The sequence below is a fragment of the Lacerta agilis genome, chromosome 14 (genome assembly GCF_009819535.1).
Source record: "Lacerta agilis isolate rLacAgi1 chromosome 14, rLacAgi1.pri, whole genome shotgun sequence".
In the NCBI taxonomy this organism is placed as follows: domain Eukaryota; kingdom Metazoa; phylum Chordata; class Lepidosauria; order Squamata; family Lacertidae; genus Lacerta; species Lacerta agilis.
In genome coordinates, this window is record NC_046325.1 from 25,120,584 (window position 1) to 25,133,818 (window position 13,235).

General features: G+C 47.2%; 1 protein-coding gene across 2 annotated transcripts; it reads left to right on the top strand.

The window, feature by feature from the left end:
- The first annotated feature begins 424 nt into the window (after nucleotides 1-424).
- Nucleotides 425-3,992, top strand: LOC117059396 (zinc finger protein 436-like). 2 transcript variants are annotated; one of them, XM_033171107.1, is made up of 2 exons: nucleotides 425-617; nucleotides 2,500-3,992. In XM_033171107.1, exon 2 carries the CDS (start codon nucleotides 2,791-2,793, stop codon nucleotides 3,436-3,438), a length of 648 nt encoding a protein of 215 aa, XP_033026998.1. In that variant the 5' UTR covers nucleotides 425-617; nucleotides 2,500-2,790; the 3' UTR covers nucleotides 3,439-3,992. The 2 variants fall into 2 exon arrangements, with proteins under 2 accessions (XP_033026998.1, XP_033026997.1); XM_033171106.1 differs by having other exon boundaries at nucleotides 2,503-3,992.
- Nucleotides 3,993-13,235: the final 9,243 nt, after the last annotated feature.

Below are 13,235 nucleotides of genomic sequence, written 5' to 3' on the forward strand. Positions count from 1 at the left end.
CCCGCATAGAGCTATAACTTCCAGCACCCTGAACGATCTGCGTTTCCCAGGATTATTTGCGGGGGAGGGGCAACGAGCTTTAAATATACGGTGTGTGTGCGCATCAACAACACACCACAGCCCTTCATGGGAGGCCGATGCTATGAAACCCGTACGGCAGCAAATCTTGCAAATCGGTGCTGAATTTCTTTTTTAACGGAAATAAATAAATCTGCCTCTCGGGTCTGTGGAAACGAGCGGCGAGAGCTTGCCGTCGTGCCTTTTCTTAATAATGGTGGTGGTGGTGGTGGTGGTGGTGGTGCATCCTCTCTGCCTCCGCTCCCTTTGCGCTTGTTGCTGCTTTCCTAACCCAACCCAGCCGGGCGAACTCTCTCCCTCGTCGGCTGGAGGAGGGTTAAAACCATCGAGCCGGAGCTGCCGCCGCCGCCGCGCGAAGCGAAGGGTGGGGGACAGGATGCAGCGAGGGGTCCTTTCCTGTGCCCGGACCCGCCGCTGCCCACCCACCCACACACGCTGCGAGGGTGGCTGGTTCCCTCCCAGGGCCCGAGGTCCGGATGCGCCTGCCGAAGGGCGCGCGAACCCCACCCCTCCGGGATCCCTGCGCGGGGGCTGCATCGGTGAGAGCGCCTAGGACGGAGAGGAGGGCGGAGCCCACGATGCGGAGCCGGGGAGGGCGGCGCGCGCTCCGGCGCCGAAACCACCCGCTTGGCGGGGGAAATCCTTGCGCCCGAGGGCGCTTCCCGCCTCCCTGTTCCGTGCCCCACACCCCCACCCCGTTTCTCTCTCTCTCTCCTTATTCCCCCCCCCCCCTTTTTGCAGCAGGGAGCTTCTCTCCTCCCTCCTCGCTTTCTCCCTTTAATTGTCTTCCTCCCACTTGCTCCGTTTCCGCGACTAAGCACGGCCCAACCTCGGGTGGTATTTTTGTTGTGGGTTATTCTTTTTTATTTTATTTTTTCTGCAGATTGAAGGCGGTCATCCTGTAACTACTTACGGTGGGGGGGGGCTATTGAGACCCATCGGATTTGTGCGATTTATCTTGTAATGCAAAAAAAGGGGGGAGCTGTGTGGGTGCAGCTTTCTAATGATGTATCTGAGGTGTTATAGGAATGCTTGGCCTGTTCTCTCTTTGTATATACATATACATACAGTATATATATTCACACACATAAAGGTAAAAGGACCCCTGACCATTAGGTCCAGTCCTGGACGACTCTGGGGTTGCGGCACTCATCTCGCTTTACTGGCCGAGGAAGCTGGCGTACAGCTTTCGGGTCATGTGGCCAGCATGACTAAGCCGCTTCGGGCGAAACCAGAGCAATGCACAGAAACGACGTTTACTTTCCCGCCGGAGCGGTACCTATTTATCTACTTGCACTTTGACGTGCTTTCAAACTGCTAGGTTGGCAGGAGCAGGGACCGAGCAACGGGAGCTCGCCCCGTCGCGGGGATTCGAACCGCTGACCTTCTGATTGGCAAGCCCTAGGTTCAGTGGTTTAGACCACAGCCTCACCCGCGTCCCTTATTCACACACATACACAGTGCTATTTTTCTAGGGGCAAAAGGTGCCCTAGCTCACTGTGAGCTTCTCCCTTGTTCTCTTAGAACGGCAGTGGCGCCCACCTGAGAGGTGCCAGAGCTGAGGTCCTGTGAGCTCAGGTTGAAAAAAGCCCTGCACATACACACCCACACAGGTTCAAGAACCATTGTTTTGTTTTTCTGAATAGCATTTAAGAGTTTAACGTAGAGTGTAAGCTACGTGGGGCAGGGAGCTAAATACACCTTCACTATTAAACATCACAACATAGTGTGCATGTTTTCCGGGACTCTTCATCAGGCCTGAGTGGGGAAGGAAAAGGTGGCTGTGGACTAGTGTCAAAGCCACTATGTCTGAGATGGCCACGGTTTTAAGATGGAATTCTGATTCTAACTCGGTAGATTCTCCTTGTAAGCTGGCTTGGGAGCCAATCTTACCTGAAAAGTATAATTTGAAATTAAAAAAAAAAAAAACAATTTCTTTGGAAGTGTGTTATTAACAAGCAAGCCTAAAATGCCCTGGATCTAAAGGTACAATGTGCACAATGCACATCAATAGTGTAGTAATAAAACTTGTAAAATGCTACTTTTTATCTACTACATTTCCCTAAAAGTACATGAGCCACTATTTAAAAAAAAAGTATGTGGGGGTGAAGGTGGCGAGTGCAGCAGGTAAAAAGTGTTCATAAACTTTGTTGACCTACATTACGTTGTCTCTCCTTCCCATCCTATTGGTAGCACCTTAGAGACCAACTAAGTTTGTACTTGGTATGAGCTTTCGTGTGCATGCACATGAAAGCTCATACCAAAAACAAACTTAGTTGGTCTCTAAGGTGCTACTGGAAGGAATTTTTTATTTTATTTTGTTTCGACTATGGCAGACCAACACGGCTTTGGCCACAACTCATTTATGTTCCTTCTCTCTCTCTCTCTCTCTCTCTCTTTTCTTTTTCTCTCTTTCTCCAGCAGGTGGTGTGGGCAAAGGTCAAAAAACTGTCAGTCAAGAGAAGGCTGAGAAGGTGAGAAGTGGTTGAAAGAAGGCTTATAAAGAAAGAAAAAAGTCTAACTATCAAAACGGCTTACTGCGGGAGAAGCCCCGAGATAGGCCAGGCCTATTGCTCTGGGCTGGCAGGAGGTCTGTTCAACCACTGCTGGCCAGGCCAGGCCGAGGTGAGGTGTGCTGAGGCAGGAGCTTCCTTTTCCTACGGAGGAACCTTCCCCGGACCGCCGGCGCCACTACCACCACCAGCCGCTGGCATGGGGGAGAAATCTCACACGTGCCCCTACTGCGGGAAAGGCTTCCGGCGCAATTCGCACCTGACCCGACACATGGCCACCCATTCCGGGCTCCAGCGCCCCTTGGGCGGGAAGCGCCTCGGGCAGCAGGTGCAGGAAGAGGACCGGCCATTCAGCTGCAGCTACTGCGGGAAGAGCTTTGCCAAGAGCGCCCACCTGGCGCGGCACCAGGAGACCCATTCGGGGGAGAGGCCCTACAAGTGCACCTACTGCGGGAAGGCCTTTGGGCGCAACTCCCACCTCACCCGGCACCACAGCACGCACACCGGGGAGCGCCCGTACGAGTGTGGCGTCTGCGGCAAAGCTTTCACGCGCAGCGCCCACGTCACCCGACACCAGGGCACACACACCGGGGAGAGGCCTTTCCGCTGCACGCGCTGCGGCAAGCGCTTCACCCGCAGTGCACACCTGCAGCGCCACCAAGGCATCCACAGCGGGGACAAGCCCTTCTCCTGCGGCGACTGCGGGAAGGGCTTCACCCGCAACGCCCACCTGGAGCGCCACCGTGCCACGCATTCGGGGGAGAAACCTTTCAAGTGTGCCAGCTGCGGGAAAGGGTTTGGGGCAGCCTCCCACCTTGTAAGGCACCAGAGAACCCATAAAGTTTAGTCAACTGGGTTGGTCCTATATCCATCCAAACGGGGGGTGAGAAATGGCCAGTATTGGACGTACGTTTGTCTTTATGTCAGGATGGCTCTCCCCTCCCCCCAACTTTTCTCCATGCTATAAAATAACCTGAGTGTTTAGCTGCTGTAATTTGAGAGAGAACTGGGCATAGCAAACTCAGCAGTGGTTGGTCCCTGGTCTGCACAAAGACTGAAGCAATGTGTACTTCACACACTCAGTTCATTTGCAGACCTAATTATAATTTTAAATGATGGAACTGCAGGTTGTTCTGCTACTTCTTTCAGAGTGGGAAGGACAGTGTCAAATCTTCCCGACACCACCTGTATGAGGAGGTGGGTGTTTTTCCTTCTCTTCAGTATGGCAAATGAAGGCCACCCTTTTTAAATTTCCACTTGGCTATCAAGAAATATGCTGTGCGTCAAAAGTAAGAAACTCTGAAAGAACACTTAGACTTGAGGTGTTTGCAATCCCCCATGCACACCTCCAGCATCTCAACGGATGTGTGAGCATGTTGTAATCATGCCAATCTGCAGAGTAAAAAAAAAAAAGCATCCTGGTGATTCACTTGGAATGAAGTTAGAGTAACTCTTCCACCCTCCTTTCCCTCAGCTTTTCATTTCAGCCATCGTAGCCAAGAAAAAGCAGTTTATAGCACACATGCATCTGCCCACAGTACCCAGGAAATGACGCCAGGAACACGGGGCCTGACCTTTGAGCATTTCAGTATCCTTCAGCTGGGGGGAAAGGCTATTTGTTTGCTTCTGAACCAATTCTCAGAACTTGTCTGTCTCTTCCATGGCACTTGGCAGTGTGCGCATCTAGTTTTGCAGTATTTTTATCTTGCGAGTGGGATCTGCAACAAAATGTTACAGTGCTTTTGCCTGCCAGCCATGCCTCTTTTCAGAGTACTCCATCCTGTTCCCCACCTCCCAGTTTTCTGTCCCATTTCCCCACCTGACAGATACTCGGTATTCTGTGGCCACTGAACATGCTCCGTTCTCATTGGGGTTTGTTTGGGTTTTTCTCTCCTCCACCCTTCAGAAGGGCTGTAGCTCAGTGGTAGAGCATCTGCCTTGTATGCATAGCATCACTGGTCCAATCTGTGGCATCTCCTGGTAAGGCTGAATCTCCTATCTGGAACAGTTCTTCTCCTTGGACAAGACTATAGTTCTATTGATACATTTCACAGCGTAACTCTGTTGTAATTGAGATAGGGTAAAAAATTGACCTTAAATTAGTTGGGTTTTTTTAATGTAGCTACTTGTGCTTTTTTAAATGGAGGAGGGAGTTATAAATGATACTGTCATCTGTCTCCACACAAAATAGTTGGCTCTATAGAAGACATTTATGGGGACATTCAGTGATTCTTTAGGAAGTCTTGGTATTTTGCTGCTCTGAAACATATGGGAAGAGATGTGGAGGCAGCAAACTTCTTAGCTGGAGTCCCCGAAACTTTCTCTGCTTAAGCCTGCGCTCCTAGGAAATACTGTCTTGCTTGTCTCCCAATTTGCTGTCTGGCTCTTAACTAATCTGATGTGTGGTTTTTTGAAGGCACTGGGCACTCGGGGTCTTCAGAGGCAAAGCACAAGGGCACAGCCATGATCTTGGATCAGGTCCCCCCTAAGACATGGATTCCCCCATGTGGCTGCCTTGAGTTATGTGGCCTTTGGCCTCTGCATGTGTCATTTTTGATGTGGCCTCTTTGGAATGCAGGGTGATGAAGCAGTGCAGAAGTACAGCAAGAAACGTCTCATTAGAAAGGTTTGAGTTTATGAACACACACAAAAAGAAATAAATTGAAACTCAACGGAGGGAAGAAATAGGAGCCAAGGGGCAACAGCAACCTGCCAACTCTCCATTTGTTCAGCTAAGAGCAGAAATACTTTATATCACCTTTACCAGTTTGCCTAATGACAGGTCTAAATCTTTGAAGCTCGTGTTGGTCGTAACAAAGGGAGCTGCCAGCAAGATGCAGGCAGAGACTCTCTTGTTTTCCCTCTGCTTTTTCTGAACTCTTTCTAAATACAAAATGGAGAAACGGCATCTGTACATCAGAATCTCAATGGCCAACTTGATGTAGCGCAACAAAAACCGCAAGAGTCATTGGAAAGAATACTAAGGTTGATACTAACTGCAGCTGTTTCATATTTCTATGTCAACTCTTATTTTATTCTGCTTCCTATGAATTTGAAACCGCACTAAGCCTGACATTGGTTTCTCTCTGAGTGCTCAAACTGGAAATACTGAAATGGTGAACCTTTATTTGTTCAGTATTCTGCATAGTACAGACTTGTGGTGGTTGGCTTTTTTGGTTTAGGATTCCCAAGACCCTGCAATTGCTAGAAGAATACTTGGAATGTTCTGCCGTGCCCTAAACGATGGTTGCAACCTTTTAATTGCCTTCGGGGTTTATCTCCCCAAAGTCAGGCTTTTGCCTTTCTGAATGGGGATATCCCTGGTAATTGCCATACATCACACTTGAGACTGGTATAGCTTTCCCTTCCTCTTGGGTGGTCAGTTTGTGTGGCGTTCCTTCCACTAGGGCCGAGTCCGATTTAAGCCTTAATGCTTCAAGGGAGGGGCACAAGCTAAGTCAGTTTGCCTTGGGGCCAGAGGTAGAGTTTTCAGGTCTGCTCCCTCATACATCACAACCAGAAGGCAGCTTTTCCTGTTTGGAAGTGAAACTGCTTCCTTCTCACACCTAGGCTTAAACACATCGTCCTTCTGACTATCAATAAGCTTTCAGATGTGTGGAGTGGGGGAAGACAGTTTTCTAAGAATATGTCACCTCTGACCCATGGATTAAAAATCTGGACCTACACACACCCACACCCATTCTAGATGTGTGTAGTTATAGCTGTTGCCCATGGGGCTGTGAGATTAACAAAATGTGGAGCCACAGCCAATGACAGGCAGAGCCTAGTAATTCCAATTCCCATCCTTCTCCCTGCTGACTTGGGCAAGGACAACACTGAGACTAAGGATTGCTGATAGACGGTGTAACCCCCCTGCACCGTGGGTAAGAAAGAAGGCAGGGAGGACTGGCTGAGGGCAGACTTGAGACAGGTGGGGCAGTGCCCTGTTCACCGTAATGGGCCAGCCTCCATTCCCAAGTGTGGAGGTCCTGCCACACAACTGTTAAGGAAAAGAATAATATTGGTTGACTCCAGACTCTCGGGCTGCAATCTGCCATGTTTGTACCTTGCAGAAAGTCCCATTGAACACAGAGGAATAGCATTTTTTATGATGGTGCACTTGGTCATGCTGTAGGCTCATTGAAATCAATAAGACAAGTTGGTTGTGACTGTATTAAGTCCCACTGATTCCAGCAAGACTAAATGTGTAAGTTATTTAAGCTGGATGCAGCCCATTGACTCATTCTGCTAAACCCTTATCAGCCAGAGAGGTCAACTCTCCACTTCCAATAAAACCCCACAAACAAACCTATGGGTGTTTGCACCTACCTCGTAAACAGCAGGAGTTTGCTAAAGCAGTAAAGTCAGCGCACAAACACTAAAGCGAACAAGTCATTTATTTGCCAATCCGTTGTACAAGAGAGTACAGAGGGGAAATGATTGTGGTGCTGTTTGCGATCCTAAGTGCAAATGCACGGAAAATTCTGAAGGCAGAATTCAGCCATTATTTGGAGAGTGGAAGACCTGTAGGGCATAAAGAGGTCTCTAAAGAAGAGCCATCTGCTCGGGGGTCTGATTCTAATCCTGCCATCCAAGAAAGAGGGCTCCTCATGAGTCAGGTAGTAGGGAACTGGTTTGTGTTTCTTGTTGCAGACCTCAGCTGCCTGATCTTGGAAGGAAGGAACATGCTGATTCTGCTGGGTTTATGCTGGAGAAAAAAGTATTTTTGATCTTGCACTTGATTGGTCATTTTCATTAGACATTTTGCATGCACATACCCTATGTCTGCTGTGGACACGTGTACAACTATGACAGGTAGATTCTGGGGGAGCAGCAAAGGGTCTCATTTCCCATGTGAGTGGTGCACTCCAGATAGAAGGATGCCAAAGGCCTATTGATTTCGGTGCTACTTCAGAGCCTGAAGTTCACTGCGCTGCACCCATAATGTTGTGTTATGCCTGGCCTATCACTTTGCTAATGGCAGTTTCTTAAAGCAAAACAAAAAACCTCCCAACAGCTTGTATATAGATAATTTTCCAAGTTGTGCAGCAGTATTGTAGAACTATCATTGCTGGTGGTACACTTTTAATTCCCCCTCCCCTGTACAATTGTGGACTCTGGTGAAATCAGTCGTGCAGATTTCTGTAGTAGCGCTTTAAGCAGTGCTTGAAGAAAAGCAGAAATTGGCTCGTAGTGGCCAGACCAGCTATGCTAACGTAGATGTGATGTTATGGATTACCTTTCTCTCTCCCATCCCCAACCTGGAAAGTGTTTCTTCTTTATTTATTTTAATTCTTGTTTTTAATGTAACATCAAACAGTTACTACTGCACACCTTCCAGTGCATTCTCCCATCACTTTCCTTACTGCTAAAAAGTGGCTCTCTTTTTTAAAGTGTCTTGTACAAGAGCTCTAAATCCACTATTAATTGCTCAACCTGAACTTGCTAGCATGTGATTGAATTCCATGCGCAAAATAGCAGTGGTCCAGGAACCTTCCCCTGCCCTCCCCCCAGTCTCATTCTTTGGGTCAGGCTTTTCCAACCAGATGTTTTGAAACTGACCCTGTGGTACTTCATGAACGGTGCCTAGATGCCAGAATCTGGGGCCACCTAAAAGTGTACATTTGAACTCCTTGGCTCACAGCCTCTGCCAACCTGGTGTCCTCCAGATGTTTCAAACTACGGCTCTGCTGGCTGGAGCTGATGAGAGCTATATAGTCCCAACACATCTAAAAGGCACCAGGGTGGCGAAGGCTGGTTCAGTCGTTGGGCTTGGGTTGGTGTGCGGTTAACCTTTAGTTCACATTTGTTAAAACACTTACCCTCAAGAGAGCAGGTGTCCACCCACTTGTGGACATCTAGTGAAGCTGAATGTTGGAAGATTCAGGACAGATAAAAGAAAGTTACTTCTCCACGCAGTGCATAGTTAAACTATGGAACCCACCCCCACAGGAGGCAGTGATGGGCACCAACCTTCAAAAGAGGACTAGACAAATTCATGGAGGAGGGGGCAATCAACGGTTACTAGCCATGATGGCTGTGCTTTGTCTCCACAGTTGGAGGCAGCAATAATTCTGAAAACCAGTTGCCAGAAACCAAAGCCGGGGAGAGTGCTCTCGTGCGCGAATCTTGCCTGCAGGTTTCCCACAGGCATCTTGTTGGTCGCTGTGACAACAGGGCAGGACTAGATGGGCCATTGGCCTGATCCAGCAGGCTCTTCTTAGGTTCTTAAGGGTTCTTCTTAGGTTCTTATCTTCTTAAGGGTGTTTCTGAGAGCAGCTGAGTCTTCTGAACTCCTTTATGAGCATCAGCACCACTTCTGTGGGGTGGCAGAAGGGACAAAGTGCATTTTGGGTGGTGGGAACATGGTTCCACATGCTAAGATTTGTGAAAGAGAAACAATGGCATATTTCACTTTCATGCTTCCGTCCTGTTTTTCCCTGGAGTAAATGTCCCATGCCCCCCTCGCGCGATTGCAATCCTATTCGTTTTGATAGAGTTAACTTTCAAGTAAGCATGCATTAGAATTGTGGCCTTCTTTTAATTACTAGTATATGATTTAGTTATATTGTTTAGGTGTTGTCTGGCAAAAGTGTATGTGGTGTTTTTTTCCTCCTTGCTAGTGAATAACAGAAAGCCTTTTCAACTTCACAGGAGGCTCCACTCCAGCAAAGAGCAAGCTATTAGTTTGTGGGAGGGGGCATAGCTTGCTCCCCATCATCCCACTCTGGTGCCACCTATGGAGCCAGTTCTGGGGTATTTGTTTTAATCTGGCTCAGTTCAGTGTTTGTGAGCTCTGCGTTTTAGGCTTTTGGGGGGCGGGGGCGGGGGGTTAGGGTTTCCTTTGCTTTAGAATTGTTTGTGGGCAGGGATGTTTTGGATTATTTGGACTGTACTTTCTATGATTTTTATTACTGCCAATGGGTATGCCTTAACAAAACAATTGTAAATGCCATCGCAGCAGTATCGTAGCCAAACATAAACCTGGGTTTCCTGCCCCTATGAAATGCCCACCACCAACTTCCTACCTTCCCTGGTATTGCCCATGGTATCTTAATCTATTTCCCTATCGTACTAACAGTGTCTGTCTCTTCACTGTATGAAATAAACACTTTTCCTGATTCCAAGATGCCTTGTTGACATCCTAAGTAGCCAGGACACTATTTTCCAGTGTAATAACATGACACGTCTGGGAGACTTACCTGGATATTTGAGTGGGTGCAAAACACAGCGAGCTGTCTATTGCTGTGTTGACGTGCAAAAAATACACTCCTATGCTATAGCAGGGGGTAGGCAGAAGGTAGGTTGGGGTGTGCTGGTAGATCTTTGGGTGGTTTGCAGAAGATGAGTCCCAGCTGTTTTGCCTTCAGTGTTCCCAAGTGCTTCGCTTTGGAGCATACAGAACAACCTGTGCTTGGCATTCTTCCCACACAAGAGTCAAGGGTTTTGTAGTGGCCACAGGTCTGGTTTGAACCTTGAGAGACCAGAGTTTAATCCCCATTTGGCCATGAAGGTCACTGGGCAACCTTGGGCCAATCACCAGCTCTTAGCCTAACCTACCTCGCAGGGTTGTTGTCAGGATAAAATAGGAGGAGGGAGAATGGTGTACACCAGCTGGAGCTCCTTGGGGGAAGTGTGGACCATAAATGTAATAGTAAAGAGAAATAAAGAAATCCTGTCTGTCTTCCACCATGGAACCCAAGGCTATGTATATGTGGTTCTCAGGTAGTTCATTCCTCCCAATTGATCAGGCACGGACCTGCTTAGTTACATCAAGGTGGTGGACCCCTGTGTCTTCGGACTCGACTTTAGAACCACATTAAACGCAGTGTGTCATTTGACCCTCGGGGTGTCAGGATAGGGCAACAATTTGTTTACTTGCGGATTGATCGATTCAACAAATTTTCTGTATTGCTTCATAGTAATAAAATCTCTAGGCAGCTTACAAGAAATATTAAAATTATCAATAAAAACAGTTTAAAACAAGTGATTAGAAAGCATTAAAACTAGCGGTCAGCAAAAAAACACAACCCAACCCATTAAAATACATCAACATCTACATGTCTGGATAGACTTGCCTAAACAAAAATGTTTTAAGCAGATGCCAGAAAGAACACAGCATTGGTGTCGTGCCTGCTGTCAGTGTAAACCATTTTGCAACCATAGCTACAGAAATGATGTAGAATGAGATAAAATACAGAATCTAGAAACTAAAAGCAATCAAACCAGGTCTACAAGTATATAGTTAATTTTATAATTTTAATTGCATAGTTAATTTCGTTTAACAAAAAGCTGCCTAAACATCAAGATACTACAGTAGGAACTTGTCTAATTTCAGCTGGTAACATCCCAAAGACTGGAGCTGCATCACTGAAAGCCTAGTCTCTATTATTTTTATTTTTATTTTTACATTTATTTATTTAAATTTATATACCTTCCTTCATTCAAAGACCACAGGACGGTTTACAGCATAAAAATACAAAATGAAAAGACGTAACATAATAAAATACATTTATTAGTTGCCATGGCAATTCAAGGCTCAAAATGACTTACAAAAAAAAATACATACATACATACATACATTAAAGCGAGGTGAGTATCCATTAAAACATCCTACCTAGTTAAAAGCCAGCGGCCTGATTAAAAAGGAAGGTTTTGGCCTGGCACCTGAAAATATATAATGATGACGCCAGGCAAAGTTCCTTTGTGAGAGCATTCTGCAAACAAGGGTCCTGAGCCACATTTCTAGGACAAAACCAACACTTTGAAATTAAGTGCTAGACCAGATCTACCCACTCTTTGAAGAAACTGATTTTCTAGATCCATTTCAATCAGAGTTTAGGCCTTGGTCACCCTGTATTGATGACCTCTGTTGGGAGAGAGACGGGAAATGTGTCCGTTTTAATTCTCAACCTCTCAGCAGCTTCTGCTATCAAGCACCATATCCTTCTGGAGCAGATGTCCAAGTTAGGGGTGGGAGGCACTGCTTTTCGGTGGTTCAGGTCCTACTTGGATGAACATTTCCAGATGGTGATGGCTTGGGATGTGCTCTTGGGCTCCGTGGAGCCTTCAATATGTTCTACTTCTCCTTTACATCTGCATGCGTGGCAGTGGATGTCCTGGACCTCAGTGTTAAGATTACTGCATTGCCTTATACACAGGGCTGCCTCTGAAGACGGTTCAGAAACTTCAGCTAGTGCAGAATTTAGAGGCCAGGTTGCTCTCTGGGACAAGATGCTTTAAGCATATGATGCCAATCCTGGCCCAACTGCACTGACTGCCAATCAATTTCCAGGCCAAATTCAAAGTCTTAAACAGTCCAGGATCGCAATACCCCAAGGACTGCCTCTCTCTGTTTGAACCTACCTAGATCATCCTCTGAGGCCCTTCCACGAGAGGTCCGGAGGGTGGCAACATGAGGCTCACCTGGCACCTTCATTACGTATCTTTAGGCACTAGGCAAAAACATTCCTCTTTTCCCAGGCCTTTGGCTAATTAAAAATTACTTGCCTTTTAAACTAGATGAGGTTCTGGTTTGTTGCTATGTTATATATTTTGTGTTCTCTCTTTTTTTAATGCGAATCGCTCTCTGATCTTCGGATAAAGGGTGGTATATAAATTTGATAATTTTTTTTAGAAAGTATTAAATGCACCTGCGTGGTGCCTGTTTGAGTAGCGCAGCTGCAGGGCAGGGATATATAGTAATAATAATACTAATAATTTATTATTTATACCCCACCCATCTGGCTGGGTTTCCCCAGCCACTCTGGGCGGCTTTCAACCAAATATTAAAAACAATACAGCATCAAACATTAAAAACTTTCCTAAACAGGGCCGCCTTCAGTTGTCTTTTAAAAGTAAAATACCGGTAGTTGCTTATTCCCTTGACATCTGCTGGGAGGGCGTTCCACAGGGCAGGCGCCACTACCGAGAAGGCCCTCTGCCTGGTTTTCTGTAGCTTTGCTTTTCGCAGTGAGGGAACCGCCAGAAGGCCCTCAGCACTGGACCACAGTGTCCGGGCTGAACGATGGGGGTGGAGGCGCTCCTTCAGGTATACTGGGCCGAGGCCGTTTAGGGCTTTAAAGGTCAGCACCAACACTTTGAATTGTGCTCGGAAACATACTGGGAGCCAATGAAGATCTTTCAAGACCGGTGTTATATGGTCTCAGCGGCCACTCCCAGTCACCAGTCTAGCTGCCGCATTCTGGATTAATTGCAGTTTCCGAGTCACCTTCAAAGGTAGCCCCACGTAGAGCGCATTGCAGTAGTCCAAACGGGAGATAACTAGAGCATGCACCACTCTGGCAAGACAGTCTGCAGACAGGTAGTGTCTCAGCCTGTGTACCAGATGGAGCTGGTAGACAGCTGCCCTGGACACAGAATTAACCTTCACCTCCATGGACAGCTGTGAGTCCAAAATGACTCTCAGGCTGCGCACCTGGTCCTTCGGGGGCACAGTTACCCCATTCAGGATCAAGGAGTCCTCCATACCAGCCCTCCCCGTCCCCCAAGAACAGTACTTCTGTCTTGTCAGGATTCAACCTCAATCCGTTAGCCGCCATCCATCCTCAATCCGCCTCCAGACACTCACACAGGACCTTCACTGTTTCTGATTTAAGAGGTAGAGCTGGGTATCATCCGCAT